The sequence below is a fragment of the Siphateles boraxobius genome, unplaced genomic scaffold (assembly GCF_051911475.1).
Source record: "Siphateles boraxobius isolate OS27281-9 unplaced genomic scaffold, OSU_SipBor_1 7, whole genome shotgun sequence".
Classification (NCBI taxonomy): domain Eukaryota; kingdom Metazoa; phylum Chordata; class Actinopteri; order Cypriniformes; family Leuciscidae; genus Siphateles; species Siphateles boraxobius.
This window is the reverse complement of record NW_027509197.1, coordinates 6,915,054-6,937,439: the sequence shown is the minus strand read 5'-3', so window position 1 is coordinate 6,937,439 and position 22,386 is coordinate 6,915,054. Positions and strand designations below refer to the sequence as shown.

The following is a 22,386-nucleotide window of genomic DNA, read 5'->3' as shown; positions in this document are numbered from 1 at the left end:
TGGGTATTTTCTTTCTTTTCTTCCTTTTTTGGAAAACTGATCATTATTATGATATTTAAGTGATGTTTACTCCGTGATGTTTTCAGTGCTCTTTGCGCGCGCGCGTGCACACAAACACACACACACACGCGCACACACACACACACTAGCGACATGTTTGCCACTTATCCTGCGATTGTCACACATTATATTGTAAAAACGGAGCTGTCCCCGAATCATTTGACGCGATTTGCCCCGTATATTTGTGCACAGAACTGTAGATTACTCCCTAGTTTACCTCATCGAGGAGGTTTCCTTCGAGGTGCATTGCCGCTTCGCACAATCAAATGTAGCTACAGCCTCTCACAAGTTAGAAAGAAAACACAAAGCCAATCAGTTTAGCGATGTGTGTTCAGGAGGCGGGACTCAGATCTATTAACCGTTTGTGTTCCAGGATTTGCGCATTTTTCTCAGAACGCTCTTATAAGAGATGTTTATCTAAATTAGATAAGAACTACGCAAAACCCACTGGCAACAGTGGTTATATATAAAAATATTTGCATTTTTGATCGAAATTATTGCTAGGGACAAATCAGTATCACTGGATATTGGTAGGGACACGTCCCTAGCGTACCTACTAAATTCTACGCCCCTGAAAAATATCGATATATTGTACAAACTCGATATACTGCCAAGCCCTAGCTGCATTACAGTAAAAGCATTAATACTGTCACTGTGACATATTGCAAATTTAAAATAAATGTTTTTTATTGTATAATTTTTCAGTCACATGATCCTTCCGAAATTATTTTGATTTGGTTCTCAAGAATCATTATCAATGTTGTTTGTTTGTTTATTATGTATTTAACATCATGTTATGCATTATGTCTATTTTCATGGCAACACAAGGTCAATATCACAATCAATAAAATGTTTATTATTATATAAAACATTTCAACTTGATAAGATAGAAATTGTTAAACTTTTTTCCCAAAGGAACAGCATTAAAAAAAACGAATAGAAATAATAAATTATAAATATCTTTACTATCCCTTTTGACCAATTTAGTGCATCCTTGCTAAATAAAAGTCTTCTTTAAAATTTCTTTAAAAACATCTTACAGTTTAGCTATTTTGAATGAGAAGCATAGATAGCTAGTGACCAGTAACCATAAAAGTTTTCAAAATGCTTGTGAACAGCTGCTAGTTCTCCTTTTTATTACCTGTATGCTCCTCTTCAAGATGTTCAAAAGCAGTAACAAAGTCCTCCTCGATGGAAGAGACAGACTGATTGGTGTCATCATCCTCAGCTTGACATGCTTCTGAAGTGCCTCTCTGCAGAACATGTAACTCCATGGCATACCTTATCCCAGCTGTGTATCGAGCCAACAACCCCAGCATGGTGCAAACACTAATCTGAGGAGTGGGGCCATGTCTCAATATACACAAGGCCCTTGAACAGCCCTGGGGGTGAAAGAAAAAAGAACAACGATTGCATTTTTTAAAGAAAATTAATGAGTTAAAAAAAAATTAATCAATCGAATGCTAGGAGGACGACATAATATAAGCCTTTACGTCATGATACATCATCAAGATAAATTTTTATGATAAACTTAATGTTAATCTGGAAGATAAATATTATTCAGGCTGCAAACTGTCAATCCCTGAACTGACATAATTTCTTGAGAAGATGTGATATTTTGACTTCTCACGGCACTCTTATTTTTTCTGACATGTGAAAGAAAACATGGAATCTCTTGTTATGTCTGAAAAACATTTGTGGTTTGATGAAACGTTCAGAGTACAAAACTTAATACCATGGCTGTCTTCCACAAGGTTAGTTCTGTTTAGACCCAATTTCACACAAAACAACATCCCAAATTTAGAAACCAAGACAAAACATTGAAGGACACCTGATATCAAAATAATGACAGCAGCAAACACACGCCTCAAACAAAAAACATAAACATACTGTCAAATACTCAAGCATAATATACAAAAATCGAACCTGAGAAACACTGTCTTTCCTCTCAAAGGGTCTTTTAGGGTCTTTGAGGAGCAGAATCTCTTCATCTTTAAGGGTATGTACATGTAGTGATCTAAGCAACTCCATCATCTCAGTGGAGAGGGACGTCAGAGCCTGTGGGCATCAAATAATACATGACTTTAGGATCCATCAAAGGATGCCCCTAATGTTGCATCTATTTTGTGCTCTTTGCTGAGCCACTCTATTCTTTACAAAGAAATAAAAAACTAAAAAAATTGAAGAGGTAAACCCCTCTTTTTAAAGGGAGCTTTAGTTTATAAAGTAAACTTTAACAAACTTTTATAAAGTTTTTTTTAAATAACTATTTTCTATTTGTATAAATTTAAAAATGTAATTTATCCCTGTGATGCAAAGCTAAATTTTTAGCACAATTACTCCCGTCTTCAGTGTCACATACTGTAATCCTTCAGAAATCATTCCAATAGGCTGATTTGCTGCTCAAGAAACTTTATTATTATTATCAATGTTAAAAACTGGTATGCTGCTCTTCTTGAAACTTTGGTAAATTTTTGTAAGGATTCTTTGCTGAATAGAAAGTTCAAAATAAGAGAATTTATTTGAAATAAAAATCATTTGTAACATTATAAATGGGTCAATTTAATGTATCCTTGTTAAATAGAAGTATGAATATCTTTAAAAAATATTTGTTTTACCCCAAACTTTTAAAGGTTAGTGTAAGTATCACATTAGCACTGACCTGTAGGGTGAAATCCTCCCCCTCAGCATGACTAGGTAAGCATACGTAATGCATCTATGAAAGAGAAGAAGAAACGAATCATGCCAATTCAATTTATATTATGTTACCTAATAGATTCCATTAAATGTTAAAAAAGCAGGTGCAATGGAGGTTCAATGCTGACTTTGTGCATATTTAAATTAGTCACTGTCATTCCCTTCAGTTCAAAAATGTTTCTTTTTTTTATGCACATTAACCTTTCAGACTGTAAACAATGTTAGCTTACATTTTCTATTGATCATGGCTAAAGTAAAAGGATGATGATAAAATTATCATTATATTTTACAGTAAACTGCAAGCCGACCTGTTAACATGCAGGGAGGCTATAATTATAAATCATAAGAAAGGTCTAAGGTTGTATTATAAAATATGAAATTATGATGATAAAAATCTGTGAAGGTAATTTCTTAATTTTTGTCAGGAAACTACTGTACACTGCTCTACACTGGTGATAAACCTATGGTGGCATACGTTTACTTCAAATGTATTTCTTTCCTATTTCTTGTTTACAAGCATATATTGAAATGTCCGTTTCATTTACTATTCGCTACATTACTCCACTAATATAGTCCACTTGAAGGAGTGAATGAAAACGAGTGAGTGAATTCAGACACTAAGTGCACCGGAAGGGTTGCCGTTTTTGCATAGTTTGTTTTTGCTGTTTAAATAATCATTTGAAACTTAGAAAACTGGTTTTTCGGACCAGTGGTTTGGAATATGGATGAATGGATGATTCAGCCATCTTCTGGCAAGACGCGGGGATTAAAAATCGCCCCCTATACCCTTAAATAGGGCACTGTTTGAGGGGACAGTCATTTGTATTTGTCCGAAACCATATTGGGCGTTATGGAGTGCACTCATTCAATCCCACAATGCATCGCAATAACAAGTGTACAACTGATGTACACTCAACGTTTAGAGAATACCCATAATGCACTGCGTGCCCCAATAAATGCCCACATCTGAGCAGAAGATGGCGCCCACAGCTGAATCATCTATACTGGTCCAGTGGCTACAGCATAATATCATATAGATATAAAATTACTTTTTTACTTGATTATTAAATTGTTTAATTAAGGTTTATACATGCTAGTCTCCAGTTTGCTAATGGAGCTGCGAGTTTGCTGAGTTTCAAAAGGCTTTCCTGTAGCTCAAACAGTAGAGCGTTAGTGCTTGCAACGCCAAGGTCATGGGTTCGATTCCCAGGACTCAAGAACTGATAATAAAGTAAATGTGTACCTTGAAATGCAACGCAAGTTGCTTCGGATAAAAGCATCTGCCAAATGCATAAATGTAAATGTAAAAGCGGCAACCCTTCCAGCGCACTCAGTGTCTGAATTCACTCCCTCAAGTGGACTATATTAGTGGAGTAATGTAGGGAATAGTGAATGAGGGTAAAGCGGTTGATTTCGAACACATCTTATGTCCCCTTCCGGTCACCGTAAACACTCGAGTAAAAGCTCTCCTTTGTTGGACAAGAGCAGGTTTGTAAATGCTTCTCATTACAAGTATAGAAAAATGTTTGTTTGGTACGTGTTGCTTTTTCAAATGCACATTATAAGTGACTCAATTTAATTTACCTCAACATAAAGGAAACAAGCTGCACTGCAACTTCTTTTTTTGAATTTGACGATTCACTCAAGCCTCGTGAGATGCGCTCATGTATATAATGAGGTGAGATGCAACAGTCATACTGCTTCACTGTCCCAGTTGCCTCTAAACGCTATCTTATCGCCAATATCTTTTGTCATGGAGGCTTTCAAAATCACTCAGCTCAAAAAGAGGTCACAAAACATTTAAAATGACACATCTGTATGTGTTATTCAATCAAATGAATATTGGGGGTTCAATAAGTTCAGTTCAATCGACAAAGCAAAAATCAAGGTTATGGTGGGGAAATTACAATGGAATGTAATTTCAATGTGTTCAATTTCAATGTGTCAATTTTTTGAAGGATTTAAAACAAAGAAATGTGAACACATTAGTATGCGATTTTATTTCACACTAATATGTTAACACATTATGCTTCCGTCTTGCAACTATACTACTGAAATGTATAACGTTAACAGATAAGCTTGATGAAATTCGTACGAATAAGCTGAACTAAATTTTTTCTCAATTAAAAAGGAAAAGAAAAGAAAAAGAAAAAGGGGAACAAGATTTAGCTTATCCAGTACTTAACCCAGAATATTCCTTAAGGGTTAGTTCACAGTTTCGGTTCCAAAAGTTCATAAAGATATCATAAAACTAATCCATATGTCCATAATCCATAAACTAATCAATATCTGTTTAGTTCAAATTTTCTAAAGAGACACAAAACACTTTATATGATGAACAGATTGAATTTAGTCTTTTATTCACATATAAACATTAATCAGCGAACATAAACAGAAGCTCAACCGAAACTTACTTGACCCACAAGACCAAATCTCACTGGTTTTCGCACGTCAAGCAAGCATGCTTGAGTTTCCGTTTACCATATCTGATGTGTGTGTTGATGAATGTTTATATGTGAATAAATTCCTAAATTCAATCTGTTCATCATATAAAGCATTCGTGTCTCTTTTAGAACATTTAAACTAAACTGTTCAATTTATATGGATTAGTCTTAGATCTCTTTATGAGATTTTTTAAACCATCAAAGTGGCGGTTACGTAATTGTCAATATGAGGGACAGAAATCTCTCAGATCTCATCAAAATATCTTCATCTGTGTTTCGAAGATGAACGAAAGTCTTAAGAGTTTGGAACGGCATGAGGGTGAATAAATGATGACAGAATTTTCATTTTTAGGTGAACTATCCCTTTAACTGTGACATTGATTCCGCAAGCATACATATAAAAACATGCAAATGGAAGTCTGAAATGCATGGCAGTGTGTGACTCTTACTTCTGATAAAAACTGTGGTTCTTTATTATGCAGCTCCACTACCACATTGCACAGCTCCTTCTTGTGTTTCAACAGGCTCTTCAGGCACAGGTTTGAGCCCTCGCGGATGGTCTGCTCAAACGAACAACGAGCTTGTTAGAAATGACAGGAAAATCAACAAAATTAATGCAACAAATGTTTGAGCAGAAAAACAGTAGACAACATACTTCTTTCTTCATAGTGGCACGGCTCTTTAAGGGGACCCCTCTGATCCGTGCACAGGCGTCCATGACGTTGCAGGGCTGGGACAGGAGGTTATCCTCTCCTTCAAGAGAGAAGTTCTGGTTGAATTAATCAACCATTTTCATTTTAGCTACCTACAATTCAATCCACTCCACGTTACTCTTACACGCACCTAAATAATACATTTATAATCTGACTATTTTCTCAATCAGATTCAAACATGCGCAGTGCCATGATTTGCGTGTTTACATACGTTTTATGTCATACGAATATGCACTTTTATTCATGTCTCATGTCTTGCGAACTGGTCAGTGGATGAGGCTGTGTTATGCTCATCTGACATATATGTCAGCATTTTTGGTTATGTCATCACAGGAAAAACAACAATTATACTCTGATGAGATTGTCGCAGTGGCTTACGGTTCACAACATTTAGAGTTCATATAAACAGAAATCGGATTGGATTCACTCAGACCGACCACAATTAGTGTTTAGGTAGTTTCCATGTAAACATACCAAGTCTAAACAAGGTTTGCAATATTAAAAAAAAGAAGAATTAAAGGTAATGAAGATTTGGACCCCATTGACTTTTCACGTCTTTTGTCCTGTTCTGCATAAGAAAGAAAATTTGGAACGACATGTATATTAGTAAATGTCAGAATTTAAATTTTTGAGATAACTACGCTTTTAAGTTGGATTGTGTTGAAGGTCACATGACTTATGGGTAAAACATGGGCTTTCCAGCTGCTCCAGTAAGACAGAAACACAGGGGCAAATATGAGAAAACTGAAAACTACCTAAACAGTGAAAGTTAAACAAGTCCGTATCTTTAACGTTATGCAGCCTACAGCAGTCAAATTATCTTGGGCCATCTGTGCGTGTGCGGTACACCAATATGTTGGAAAAATGTAGGTCAAGGCTATATGACGGGCCAATGTCAGGCTGTTATCACATTCTCACATAGCCTGAACCGAAACACTGTGCTGTAGCAGTGAGATCTTATCTGTGACTGCAGAAGCTTGCGTGAAAGAAGCGAAGAGGGATTTGACACAGAATCTGATAAACTAGAGAAAAAAAAGAAAGAATAAGAAGCAATTGTCACATGCAGAAGGCTAACTCTCAAGTAGCAGTTTGGATGCGTGCATCCATCTGTTATTGTGGGTTAATAAGGCCTCAGAACCTAATCTCTCCTTGAATGCTTGCTCAGATTCATTATAATACAGCATTTGTTCACGGCCTGACAAACAAGTTCGTTTAAGGCCAATGAACTGAGATGGCAAGTTTGTTTTTATTAGAAAACAAACATGGCATGAGTTCATAATGGCCTCGTTTCCATCCAGAAGTATTTTTCCCACACATTTTCCTCATAAGATTTGTTAAAAAGTGTTCATTAAAGCTTTATAAGCAATGAACCACAGCAACTTGCTACGAGGTAAATCACAACATGCGTTTACGCCATAACTACAGTCATTTGGAAGAGATGGAAACTAGTGACGATATGCGATTTACCAAAATTCTACACAATACGTTCTTCTGTGTTAAACAAGTTTGAAACGACATAATAAAGAAAAAAAAATAGTGGGGATAGTTCCATATAAACTATCCCTTCTCCCTCCATTTCTGTTGGCCCAGAGCATTTCCATAGAATTGAATCCTGCTTAGTGCAGCTAGTCTTTCTCACTAAACAAGTGCTCACACCTGAATGCTGAAATAGGTCAGACTTTGATGCATTTCAGCATGACTGTGTGTGGGTGGGGACTGCACAAGTAGCCTAAACATTATTTCTAAGAATTCAGCACAAAAAAAATTACGTTTACTGCAAGCCTGAACCCCAACGGTTAAAGTTGACACGGAAACCGAAGTTGCGATAGTCTCTTCTTCCTTACTTACACTTGACATATAACCGAGTGAAACTGAGAAAGAAAGAAAGAAAAACTTAGGGACGGACTTGATTTTGTCAATTGGGAATTCACTGGATGGTTGGATCAATGTGGTTTGCTATTGCTGTGATTTCATGTGAGTGACAGGTCGTCCCGCCCTCGTGTCAGTTAACACATCATCAGAGAAGAGAAGTGGCTGCAAGAGGAAGGGGAAGTTATTTTGATTATTAGGCACATGAATAAAAAAAAATGACGTGCACAGATAAATCATTTATAATAAATACTGAAATATTCCATAAAAAAAAAAAAGAGTCGTCAATTTTGATTTCGTGGTGACTTTAACATTAGTAAGTGATGGCGCTGGCTTCTGCATGTGATCTGTGCTGAGAGCATCACCAGGGTCAAATGATTTCCTGAAACCAACAGATGTTTATGAGATCTCACTGTTCTCACTCACTGTTCCCAGCTTACAAAGGGGAGTGGCTGTGTATAAACGTCATGCACATCATTCTTGCCACATATAATACCCTGAATTACAATCATTATTTGCAACTGTCAATAATCCTTCAAACGTGTTAAAATACGACCCACCACAATCCTCCAGCTCTGACAGCCGCAGATTACCATGACCAACCGCCATCTGACTATTATAAGAAACGTTTTGAAGCTCTTCAAGATGTCAGTTAATCTGCAGTCACGTAACGTTATATGTCATATCTGATACTTAACGTACCTCTCATTTTCGGTTTGATGATTCATTGTTTTCATTTTCAGGCATCGTCGCGGTACAGGCAGTATGATTTACATGAATTATCGCGGAGTTTATTTAAGAATTATTCATGTGAAAGCATTATCAGGAATGTGTTTATGTGCGGTTTAATGTTAAAGCCTGATGATGTCATCACAGACGCAGCTGGCTCGCGCATTAGCATCAGGCCTGTGATAACATCAGTCGTGATCCGCATCTTCGACACCAATCAATGGGTTTATAACTGCTCTGTGATTTATACTGGAAAATGACATGCAAATGAAAATGAAGCGCGTCTCACCTTGTAGTGACAGAGCCGTGCAGTGGGCAGCTAGTTGCTCTTACCTCCGTTCATTTCATGAAAACAAGACGAGCAGGCGGAATAATCAAACCCCGACCGGCGGTTCAGAGCAGTTGAGCGCAGAGTCACTGATGGGAGTAAGATACACATGCAACATAAATAAATAAATACAATTTAATGTAGTATTTTATTATTTTAATAATATTTTTGTATATATATATATATATATATATATATATATATATATATATATATATATATATATATATATATATATATATATATATATATTATATATATATATATATATTTTGTATTATATTATGATGGACATATCAGGCAGTTACAGTTTGATGAATTTATTGGATAATGATGATAATGGTTGCTATAATTTACTATACAAAAAAGCAAACACTATTTTTATGACCACTAAGCATTTGACAATCTGTTTTGTCAATTAAATACATCAATTTATGTCATGGTAACAACAGGTTCTCTGATTGGTTGATCTTTTTTCAGGATTATGGGTAGTGTAGTTCTGTCACCATGGATATCAAAATGGAATCACATTCCTGTTTTGTTTTTTAATGGAATGTTGCAGTGTTTATTATAAATGATTTATTGGTGCACATTCTTTTTTTAATTCATGTTCCCTCAAAGTCTTTAATAAAAATAACTTTCCTTCCCGTGCACTTGCAGATCTTCAAGAGGGCGGCGGGACAACCTGTCACTCACATAAGATCACAGCAGTAGCAAACTGTAACGATCCAATTAATTCAACCTGGACAAAATCAAGTCTTGCCCAACATTTTTTCTTGTTCATGAAGCTGTTTCACTCGTGTGTGTGTGTGTGTGTGTGTGTGTGTGTGTATATATATATATACACACACACACACACACACACACACACACACACACACACACACACACACACACACACACACACACACACACACACACACACACACACACACACATATATATATATATATGTGTGTGTGTGTAACAATAGGGAAGGAAAGATTATCACACCTTCTGTTTCATGTTGACTTTAAAGGCATAGTTCACCCAAAAAATGAAAATTTTGTCATCATTTATTCACCCTCAAGTTGTTTCAAACCTATGAATTTCTTCTGCTGAACACAAAAGAAGATATTTAAAAAAAATTATGTTGACAGTTGATGTTCCCCATTGACTTTCATAGTATGGAAAAAAAATCTATGTGAGTCAATGGGGCTCATCAACTGTTTGGTAACCCATATTCTTCTAAATATCTTATTTTGTGTTCGGCATAAGAAAGAAACTCATACAGGTTTGGAACAACTTGAGGGGGAGTAAACCATGACAGAATTTTCATTTTGGGAGAACTATCCCTTTATATATCAACCTTATGGCTTCCACAGAAGCATATTTCATCACTTATCAACACTTTTAAACTTAATATCAGTTTGTCTATTGAGACAATAATACATAAATGAAATGTTCTTCAGTTGATGTGTCTGTAGTATGGATCAGAGATATATCAGAGAACAGTAGCTGTAGATATAAATGTGCAAATTAATATTCTTTATATAGCCAGGTGAGCATCTCTTCATAAGGACCATCTGCCCAGTGGTAGTGAACACTAGTTCAATTCAAACGTGTGTGCCGAGTCCCCTGGTGGGCTGCAGAGGTATTGCAGAGGTTGTAGCCCTAGGTTAAATCAAAAATATTAAATTAAGATAATAAAAATATTCTCTGTTTATATACGTGCACAGTTTCTGAGTGTGGTTAATGTATTCAAGCACAAATTGAAATCTGTCTTTATAAAAATGTTGTCAGACACCCAACCAAAATCCTTATAGAAATGCCATAGCAGTATTGAAAAATAATAGTTCCATATAATTCCAGTGTTAATTCATGCGCATTCATATTTCATTCAATGTACACATACAAATTCAAGTGAATAAGTCAAACACTCACGACAAAGCAAATGTACTGTGTAAGCATTCAGTTTTATTGAAGAAGGAAGATATCAACTGGCAGCATTTTACCACCTCAAAATGTACATCAAAATCGAAACACTTATTTAATCAGGATACAAAAATACACATCTCAGTGACCTCCATATTGTAATAAATAGTTAACCATGCATCTACGATAAAAAGGCACAGAAAACAGTCACTTAGTAGTCATAAAAATTACCAACTACTTACCAAAATCATCCAGATATCAATACAAGTGACTACCGTAACATTATATCCCAATAGTGAAAACACATACACATCAGTTGTTTAATCTTAATAAATATGCAAGTATTGTAAATATACCTATACATGTAGTCTTAAAAATGAAACTGTGCCATTGTAAACACAATGTAAACAAATGAAACTCACATCGCACTTCTCTTAAATGGATATAAATCATGTCAAAGATATGTGACCTTGCTCTACAAGTTCCTCAAAATGAATTTGTTTTTGAAAAAACAGGCAGTTTACAGCTTTTTACGTTCGCCATCGTCGATGAGCCGAAGCCCACCGCCACTTATAGTCCAGTGAAAAACACTCATGTGGTGGCTTGAGAACTGAGGTTCATGTGATCATGTGCACATGTATTCAGTGTGGCATGAGAGGAAGACTGCACTTGAATGTTTTAAGTCTGTTGTGAACAAATGAACTATACAGAGGCACAATAGACAAGGTCGATCTGCTACAGCTGTCAAACAGAGATCATGTAAGGCCAATTAAACAGGGCGCTTCATAGTGTGAGCATCAAGTGTTCTCAAAATCATCTTGTGTCTTTGGTAATGATTCTAGCTAGTTGGGGAAATTACCTTTAGCAATGCGGTCATATTTGAAAAGCATATCACTACATACATCGGTGTTTCAGAACGCATGTGTACGTTTTGATGTTATGTCATATAACCACAAACAGAACTGTTGCTTTAAATGCACCATTTGATTGTCGGATATGATCACAGCATGATAGGGTTTTTTTCTGTTCCCAATGAATAGATAACATTTTCTGCACTGATTTTGGAGAAAAATGTCTGTGGGATGAATTTAAACGACGTAAATCGTGTTAAACAGAGAGTAATGCACACTTAGTGGTAGTTCAAAGCACTAAATTGGCCAAAATATTACAAAAAAAAAAAAAAAAAAAAGGAGAGGGGATGTGTAAAATTTGAAAACTGCCAATGGATTTAACAGCCAACTAATAATGCCAACAGGCAGACACTGAAACTTCAGTAGGTGCTCACTTCTGGGAAAAGACGGGAAGTGAGAGACAACTTTGATTGCTGAAAAAAGCAGGCTATAGTCTGTAGTCTGCACTGTTGTGCCTTTATTATGGACGCCAGTGGTTCTCAACTGCTGCATGGGCAACACATACAGAATGCATTTGACGGTCACAGTTTATATCAGATGTCTTTAAGTACTATGTACTTACATAAAAAAAAATGTTGGGTACAATGTGCTTATTGAGTTCATATTGTATTGCAGATCACTTTTCCTGCTACTGAGGTGGGTTAAATGATAGTTCACCCAAAAATTAACATTTTGTCATTTTATTCTCATGTTGTTCCAAACCTGTATGAGTTTCTTTCTCTTTGAACAAATTAGATACTTTAAAAAATGTTGGTAACCAGAACGTTTTTTTTTTCCTACTATGGAAGTCAATGGGTGCCGTCAACTGTTTGATTACCAACATTCTTGACAACATCTTCTTTTGTGTTCCGCAGAAGGTGAGTAAATGACGACGGAATTTTCATTTTTAGGTGAACTATTCCTTTAAGTGTTAAAGGAAGGTGCAACCGCGTAATTATACAAACATTAACTACAGCTCTAATTACATGCAGGTATTTTTTAAATGTAAGCATAATGTAAAATCATGTATGTACACAATAAGTGCTTTGTATCAAATAATTAATTTAAATGTTAGTACATAGTAGTTAAAGACACTTAATATAAGGTGGGAACCAGGGCCGCCCCTAGCATGGGGTCCTGGATTTACACCACCCAAAGGACGGCCCTGATGGGCACCAATTCACTATATAATTGTATATAGTTAGGACAGAAATAAAAATAGGCTTAAAACTGTTAAAAGCGAAGACAAAATGTTTTCCTCATCTTTAATTTTGTGCGTCTAGCATTACGCGCCCAATCAAACTCTATGGTATTAAGTTCGTCTTTCGTTTGGCAAGAGCTAGACATTTTACTGAGCCGCCAATATGGACAAGGCCAAACAACATTAAATACGGGTTCACTTACAACGAGAATAAACATGGTTTGTGCTGACCGCAATGTGTTTTGTGTGGTGAATTATTGGCTGCGGAGAGCATACAACTCAACTGACATTTAGAAACCAAACACACAAGCCAGAAAAAGTGTAAAAATCACTTCTACTGTTTGTGCATTTACAATATTATCTACATTGTATGCGGTTTTGATCATATTAATGACTTTTAAGAACCTTTTTTTAAATTATTTGTGTACAATAAACTATTAATCTCTACGTTTGGCGCCATGTTGAAAACAGTCGAGAACCAGTAATGTAATCAATTATTGATTAATGAATGCTGTCATGAATCGAGTCTCATTTTTAGTCCTATCGGTTGATATAATGACTAAACTCTCACTGAACTCTTCAAATGTGTATTTTTCTTTTAAAAACATCCTGCTCGGTTTTACCCAACAGGCCAAACCCAATCCTCCAGGCCTGTGCTCGTTCTCCACATTTGTTTGAATTCTCACTTCAGGTAAATTGTGGGTAGAATTGCATTTCTTGGTAAAGAATACCACATCTTTTTCCGACACTCTTTCTCTCTGTATATATACAGTATCAACTACTACTTTAATGTTATCGAACACCCTCTATAGAAACATTAAAATATAATATAAACTATAATCCACTGTTATGAGTCCCATGTGCACTGTTGGTTGGGACAGCTACGTGTAGCTCAAAGCTCGAAATTTTCCATTTAACAGAAAAAAAAATAGAGGCACAACAGTTTTATAGTCAGTGTGAGGAAACATCCAGCAGTCTAGCAAATTATCCTGGAAGCACGGTTAGACAGGATCAGCAATTTGCTAATGGAAGATTTATGAATTTTGGAGAGAACATGGCATGATTTGTCTGACCCTAAGTCCAACCCATAATCCGAAAACCAAAAAAAAAAGGAGTGTGTGAAGATTATCTTTTTAGTTTTCCATGGAAAACCCTCACATAATAAAACTTAATAGAGAAGAAATGTATCAAAATAAAACAATATTGCACTTTCCATAGAGTACAACAGCACTTAACGTGTAAAGGCGATTACTTAACGTCATAATTCACAAAGGTGTTATGGTGCTCTATACACAAATAAATGTGCCATCTGATAATATCATGTAAGCGCTCTATTATACAAAAGCTTAACTCATAACTGAAGTTAACAGTTTAGACTTTTTAAACGTATATACAGTGCATATATTAACAAACATCTCTTATACCCTGTAATGCCACCAACCAAATGTAGATGATCCTATAGAAGTTGCACTGGGTTCCTGAACTCAGCAAATATCAACTATGTAATGTTGCAGGTCAACTGCAATAGAAGTCCTATTTTAACTAGTATATAATAATAAGTTTAAGCCACAAACAGATGTCGTGTGGATGTTACAGATTTTTTGAAGAATATTTTAGGGGGGATTTAAAGTTGTGGAATTTCAGGGGACATTCACTTTGGTACATGATTCACCGCGATGTCGACTTACCTAACGTCCTACTGTAAATTTAAAACATTTCTTACCAATAAATATGGCACATGACACTGCTTTTGACACAAGGTTTCCATGCAGACAGTTAAATAGAAACGAATCAGCAGTCTACTTGGACCAAAAGGGATGCTTCAGTAGTAACAAATGGCATTATACTAAATCCATATAAAACTTGTTCAAGTGTTAGTTTGTACAATAAAAAACAAGACGCAGATCATGCAGTAAAATAGCTATCCAAATATAGCAAGCATACCATGCATCAGTATGTCACTGTCGAAGGAAACCCCTTTTGACCTTTCTTGGACTGCACCGCATCACTACGATGATTGCGTTTGATTGCGATACTCCATCAGTCTTTTTCCCGTCTCCTTAAAATGTAAACAGTGCTGTCAAAAGCAGAATATTGCTGACACATCACATCGCCCTCCTGTTGTTGCCATCTACCGCAAGGCAAAGAGCCAGTGAGCTCCTCTCGGAGAAAACGCTGTTTGGAAGTCCTGTACTGCTACTCGATTTGGATCTTTTAAAGAAGCCAGAGGTCGCGTGCACGATGAGAATTGCATACCTGATTGTGCCGTTGATGCAAATAAGTGAGGAATGGCTTTTCTATGGGTCTAAAAGTCTCGGACACAGTCCTTGTCGATTTGGCACCAACACTTGCTTCTAAAACAAACATTCCTAGCTTTTCTACAAGCTATTCCTACATGAATCGACGACAGCAAAGCGTCTCCCACGCCGGAGCTCCGCTTCAACTCCTCTTCACTCACGGACGGAATGTGTGTTGACGTCTCACAGGTCCACCATCGAACTCTTGGCCAAGTCCTTAGTTCCCTGGAGAATTCTCTTCATATGACCCACCTTCGAGATCCCCAGATCCTGGAGGAATCAGACAAACAGAAGTGCACTCAGAATGACGCTCACACCAGTAGTTCAGCTCACTCAATAGAAGATTGAGGATCAAAGGCAAGAAGACACACACAAATTGTATTTTTCTGATTTTCCACCAACAATACAATTTTGATACTTACAATCACTTTTGGATTCTTTTGGATTTTTTTTGTTTTACTGAATACAACTTTTATTGAACTATAGATATCATAAACCAACTGCAGCTTAACCCAAGTTTAATCCAAGTTCAATTGTCAATGTAGTAGCACACGTTCAAAGAAAATTAATTTAACTAATCTATTAATTAAAACATTTTACAGTGTCCTTGTAACACATCCTTACATGTACTTACTATAGTAATAACGGCAATTTATGAATAATTACAAGCAACTAACCCTACCCTAAACTAAACCCTTACCCTAAAGTAAGAACATGTTAATTAATATTTCCACTTGTTTGTGTATCTACACTGTAAAAGGGAAACCTTAAAAAAAGTGTAAGCAAATTTGGCTTAAGTTCAAAAGCCATGTACAAATATATGCAAATATTTAAATTAAATTTCAAACATATATATATTAAAATAACATTAAAATATTTTACGTTCCATGCAAGAGAATTTTATTGGACGAGTTGTCGTATCTGTATTTTTTATAAATATGATTAGCATATTAACTGTAATAAATTACCAATGATCATTTAAAACCAAAAATAAATCAATACTCACATTTCTTAAAGGGTAAGATTTTCAACCTGCTTAGTTTTGTTGCAATGTCAGTCGTATTAAATGAACAATGTTTACCTTGTTACCTGTACTGAGACATCCCCCTTTTATTGTCAAAAAAAGTTATTATTTGTTTGGTGGACTTTTGACAGCTTCAGGGTTTCTATGAAAACTAGAGATTCTTCCAAACTTGTTGTATCCCTGTTCACAGACGAATCCAGTGCATTATGGGTGTTGAAGTTTCCCTACCTTTTTGATAAATGGAACATCACAGCCCCTTTTTCACTAGTCATGTAACACCGAGTCTTGCATGTGTGTTTTGCAGCATTAGCAATAAACTTAATGAGTTAACCGATTGTCAATTTAAAATGATTATAAATTCCTTACTCAAGTGTACCCAAAGTATAATGAAACCATCTAAGTAGTAGGTTTTAGATAAACCACAGGAAAGTGACATCTAGTGGAAGTTAGGCTAATCTAAATAAGGCATATATATATTTATATATATATATATTGTAACTATAATATATCAGCATTACATCTGTCACCACCTACTCTGCTCTCTAAGATATTTTAGCACTGGCCATTATATCACTAATATTGATTGTTTGGTTAACCTCGGGTTAAAACAATGCAGCAGATCTAATGACACAGCAAATGCCCCATTTTCCCACAATACCACTGAATTTGAGCTTGACTGGTTTACAGTTGAAACACTCAGATCTATTTCTGTCCTAATCATTTTTTTTTATCTGTTTTGAGGACATCCCTTAAGACAGAATGAGGTTAAACCAGAAAAATGGCAGGGACATTTGAAATGGGAGGACACAACAGAGGAGTAAAAATGGCACAGTCCAAGGTTCACTAATGCTTATGATAAGTGTGACCAGAAAACCTTACACATAAACATTCAGCACTACGCAACACTCAGCTGCTCTTATGAACCCATTGTGTAATTCATCAACATTGGGAGGTGTGATTCATGAGGATTTATAATATATTTGTTGAATGCATTAGGATATTTATTTATTTCTTCAACAAATGTACATGAAAGCATGACTGAGTTTCTGGTGAGGATGTTTATTGTGCTTTATCATTTGTGTTAAATTGTATAATATATTAGACCATTCAATTGATAATCCTCGACAATTGTATTGTTTAAAATAGCTCCACTATACATCTATATATTTGCTGTAAATAAGGCCATGTTTACATCTCAATTAGCATCAGCCGCAGGAGATCTTTTCACAAGTGAACCGCACTAAATACATGTGTACATGGAGTCTGGTTTGGGATTTGATCACTCAAACTTCATGCAGAAGTTGTCAGAAAAACCTGTGACAACATTGCATTTGTAGTGTTAACATAGTACAGGCCTAAGTTATGTTATTTTATAATGCAGTGGTTCTCAGCTGGTTTTTCTAGTGTGTTTTCCTCCCTTTAAAAAGTTGATATTTTCCCATTCTAACTATGTATGGTAATTTATTTGCATTAATAGCAAACCTAGTGGTGGGTGTTCACACGACGCCGTCTTCAACTAAAAACTGAACATTTTAAAAATGCATTATGGCCATTCATTTACACAATAATGGCATTTTGGGGGCCTGAAACTGCAAACCTTTTCAACCGGGTTTCAAAGTGAAAGTTTTTGAAAAACGGTGACGTCATATGCATGCGTATTACATGTTCAGTCTATATGCATGCTCGAGTACTTGACAACCAAAACAACAAAGTGACATCGCCAACTACTGACCTGACATGCATGATACAGTGTTTTTAGTCGTTTTCGCATATCCGTGCGAAACAATTAGATCATTTTGACAACTGTATATGAAACTTTTAAAAAATGAAAAGGAAAAACTTTTCCATTTTTAGTACATTGTTGTCGTGTAAAGTGACTCACCAGTTGAGAACCACTGTAATATGCAGTGATAAAAAAAAACAGTTTCAGGATAAAAATGTCTTTAGTTAATAAATCTGCGAAAATCATGTGAAAAACCTGAAGTTACTCGACTAAAATAATGCAGACAGTTTGAAACTTCATATTTCTGGCAAAAATGTGCAGACATTTATGTACTTGTTTTTACTTAATGCCTCCTTGTCAACATTAACATTATGATATATTGAGGGATGTTCAAAAGTTTGATGGGGTTTTTTAAAAACTTTTTTTAAAAAGTGACTTCTTCAGCATGAAAAGTGACAGTAAAGACATTTATAATGTTATAAAAGATTTCTATTTGAAAGAAATCTGTTTTTTTGCTGGTTTTTTTACATTCTATTGATCAAAGAATCCTAAAAAAAAACTGCATCAGGGTTTCCACAAGAATATATAAGATCCCCGGTTGTGAAAATCCAGTTTTTAATGTTGTTTATATGTCAGCGTGGTGTTTTTAATATTCTTTAAGACAAAGCATGTGCAAATTCATAAGCCAACACCATTGCTCAGGATTTTCTCCTTAAAACTGCAGCGAACCAAAGACAGTCTCAAAAACACAGTTTGAAATCGCTGGTGTTTCTGACGTCACAAACTACCTAATAACCAATGAAGTCAACGTGCGGGCGGGCTTTAGCATATCATTAACTATTGGAGTCTCAAGAGAACCCAGGTTATCCCTGGATATTTTTCTGTTGATATGAAAAATCAGGTACATTTAACAATATAGCGGGTGAATTATGTATATGATGTATATTACGATGTTATGATGAACTATATGCCGTTCTCTACTGACGTTCTGAAATGTTCAAAGCGTTTCTAAGGATGCTGATTTTCAGAAGGCATCTGTCCAAGATGTCTGACTCTAAGATGGTGAACGGGAACATGGTTTGTGTAACATTAGCTGCACATTATTAGCTGTTTGATAATGTAGTCACACCAAAGGCAAATCATATTAATTAGCGTTATGTGTCCGACGTTGTAGAGAGTGATACATAAAATCCATTACCATTCTGATACAATGACTTTGTATACAAGCCTGTATTTTGAGCTTGTGTGATTACAATATTATTGCTTTTACTGTATTTTTGATTAAATAAATGCAGCCTTGGTAAACAAAACACACTTATTTCATTATTACATTAATATCTCACCAACCCCAAACTTTTGAACAAAATTGCAGTCAAGAAATCAAAGATATTCCCCTTACGATCACATCACCTGAGATGGATGATCATACCAGGTGTAAACCGGGCCTGATTTGCTTGAAGTTGTCACCAAATCACACACACACACACACACACACACACACACACACACACACACACACACACACACACACACACACACACACACACACACACACACACACACACACACACACGCGCACACACGCGCACACACACACACACACACAGTACTCATGAGCTACACAAACACAGAGGCATGTCGGTGTGAAGCTGCCTATCAGCCGCGCTGGCGTCTTTTGAGCCTAGCCAACTTAAAATAACCCTACGTGTGCGTCAAGGTGGCTACTCGTGTAAGTAATTTGAGATTCGAATGACACTTGCACAGAGGAAGCCAAGCAGAGCAGTGCAGCACAAAATAGCAAACAGGGTGACAGGTAAAGATGACAGAAAGAGAGAGAGAGAGAGAGAGAGAGAGAGTCAAAGAGCGAATTGGAAAGAGAAAATAATGTTTTGGGTTGTTCTGAGGGACATGGTGAGGCACAGAAAGGGGTTGTGTGTATACCTTGAGGTCTCTCCTCTCCAGGTGCAGGAGCTCGGAGCCGCGGATGTCGTGGCGGATGAAGGTGTCTTTGTATTCCCCCAAGCTGAGCTGCTCCAGCCAGGCAGCAACATCCTCAGTGCCCCACCTCTGAACTACACAAGTACAGAGCGAGAAGCCCCCTTCAGTGTCCAACCCCCGTACACTCGCAAGAACACAGGCAAACAGGGTCAGGCCGAGAGGAGGAACAAGTCAAAAAACCACCACAAAAGGAAAAGGGGACCAAACAAATAAATAAAACAGGAAAGAGAAGACACAGAGAGAAGTGGCGGCGGCAGCTGGCAAAGAGAGGGTTAAACAGGTTCGGTTTGGTCACTGGCACACCCAGAGGTGTTTCCGGCATGCAGGTTATCACAGTGGCACGTCCACCATTATCCCATTAAGAGCAGACACAGAGACAGAAGAGACAGGAAGAGGGAATGGGAGGCTGAAGCCTGTGCGACCTAACGCTCCTAAAGTCCTGCGCTCAGACCGTCCAAAATACCAAAATACAATGCACTCTGTTGTCGTGTTCAATCCCCATAACAGACATGCACGTCAAATCCAGGGCGAAACTACGTTCAGTTTGGATGCATATCAATCTGTTCTGACAGTAGCTTAAACAGGTAGAAAAACTATTTTGACTCCCTCGCAATGCTTTTTTGGAGAGTGTGTATAAGTATGTACTATCCTCAGATATCAGATTTCAGGGAGGATTAAAGGTGATGTGTGTAATTTGTTTTGATACGAAGGAAGAATTAATCGCTCGAGGACAGTCACAAGCATAAATATCAATTCTGCTTTGTTTCCAAGATTGTAAAATGAGCAGGACTTTTGGACAGACGTAATTCTGATCACATATTCGGTGTGCTTGAATGTAATTAGATGTTGCCATTTTTCTGAAACCACAACTTTGAAAAGGTGGAAAGGAAAGGAAAAGGGATGATCAAAATATGAACATTTAACCGGTAACTCTTTATATTTGAAAGCCGATAACTGATATATTGCCGATAAATCTAAATCCAAATTTTTATATAATTTTTGAGAGCCTGATTAGAAAAATAAAAGTCTCACTATTAAAAGCCTTGTCCCAAGCACACAATTATAATGTTCTCATTATAATTTTATGCAGCCCATATGACAGCACATGTTGCACTTAACTGTACCTTCCTTTTTTGAAGGGATTCCAATCATATTTCGAGCAATTCAAAAACATCATGGGGAACAGTGCATATCTGAAGTGTCTCAGCTGAAGGAAATAATACATCATTTATTGGCTTTAATATATCGGCCGATAATGATAACATTAAAAATGATCATATATCGCCCGATACCGATATGGTGTGCGATATATTGTGCATCCCTAATGTTTTTAACGCATCATTATTCTTATGGTTATTAATACTAATAATTCATAATAATGAACGATTAAATGATTATTATTACCAATATATATATTAACAATATTTTTTCAAAAACACACTTTTGCATAATTTCTATTCAAAACAAAGCAAAAGGTGACACTAAAACACTAACAACAACAATGATAATTCAAGTTTTTGCCTATTTTTTCGTTTTTTCTCCAACTATAAATATTATATAAATATTTCAGGTACATTAATCTGACCCTAAAGACACATACAAAATTATTTTTATTATTAATTAATTCATAATAATAATACACATTTTTAGAGGCTGAAACAGATTTCTTTTTCAACAACTATTATGAAATCAAGATATCAAATATGTTTGATAAATTCACCCCTATAGGCACATTACAACTTAAGGATCTTGGGCACTTTACGTGTCCGTCACACAGTCTCTTCCTGTCTAAATGGGCGGGTCCTGGCTAGAATAAGCTGCCGTGTTGTACATATACAATTGTTCCCTTTCTGTGTGGTACACCTTGGTTTGTGCCCGCTGTTCATGTGTAGACACATGGACTGTTTCTGACTCACAGGACAACACCATGACCAGAGGAGTGCAGGGGTGCTCATGGATGGTTGGGTTGGACTAAGGACCACTGGGACATGAACAGAAAGTCCTCTTAGAAGAGGATTTACATGCTGTATGATGCTCTATATAATCGCACAGGCTGCGTGTCTCTGCCTCCATGGGCTTCAGAGATCTGACATCACTTCCCTTTAACAGTTCCCCATATTGTCAGCAATCAAGAACAATCTTTTCCAATGAAATGTAACACTAAAACAGTTTTACATGACAATGAATGCAAAAAAGCATGAGCTATCCATGATTTTAGTGTCCGTCTCATGTGAGGATATTCAAGTAAATGCGGACGCACACACACACACACACACAAACACACACTCTTACCTGACTGTGGACTGGACTTCTTGGGGAGTTTCTCTTTCTTGAATTTTGGCACTATGCGAAACATGCCACTCCGACTGTTTCTTTTTCCGTACTCGAGTGAGGGATCCTGTCTCACACAAAATTACCTGTCAGTCTCATAGTCAAAGGAACTGCAAAACACCCATTCAGTTCATATTTGTTAATATATTTAAGGCTGCGTTTACACTG

General features: G+C 36.4%; 2 protein-coding genes across 12 annotated transcripts in view; both read right to left on the bottom strand.

The window, feature by feature from the left end:
* Positions 1–8,902, bottom strand: part of akap11 (A kinase (PRKA) anchor protein 11) — a 55,810-nt gene extending 46,908 nt beyond the window's left edge. For 2 of the 3 annotated variants that reach the window (XM_077215722.1, XM_077215724.1), the window contains exons 1-6: positions 8,846–8,887; positions 5,857–5,954; positions 5,651–5,761; positions 2,723–2,776; positions 1,987–2,118; positions 1,202–1,442 (exon numbers count right to left, since the gene is read on the bottom strand). In XM_077215722.1, coding sequence (XP_077071837.1) covers positions 1,202–1,442; positions 1,987–2,118; positions 2,723–2,776; positions 5,651–5,761; positions 5,857–5,954; positions 8,846–8,855 — 646 coding nt within the window. In that variant the 5' untranslated portion in view covers positions 8,856–8,887. Of the gene's footprint in view, positions 1–1,201; positions 1,443–1,986; positions 2,119–2,722; positions 2,777–5,650; positions 5,762–5,856; positions 5,955–8,801 lie in introns of all 3 variants that reach the window. The other variant, XM_077215725.1, reaches the window with a different exon arrangement.
* Positions 8,903–10,776: 1,874 nt separating this feature from the next.
* Positions 10,777–22,386, bottom strand: part of dgkh (diacylglycerol kinase, eta) — a 108,379-nt gene continuing 96,769 nt past the window's right edge. For 6 of the 9 annotated variants that reach the window (XM_077215727.1, XM_077215728.1, XM_077215730.1 and 3 more), the window contains 3 exons: positions 22,180–22,285; positions 19,831–19,961; positions 10,777–15,412 (listed from right to left, as the gene is read on the bottom strand). In XM_077215727.1, the coding sequence (XP_077071842.1) occupies positions 15,326–15,412; positions 19,831–19,961; positions 22,180–22,285 (324 nt within the window). In that variant the 3' untranslated portion in view covers positions 10,777–15,325. The remainder of the gene's footprint in view (positions 15,413–19,830; positions 19,962–22,179; positions 22,286–22,386) is intronic. The other 3 variants (XM_077215733.1, XM_077215731.1, XM_077215734.1) reach the window with 3 other exon arrangements.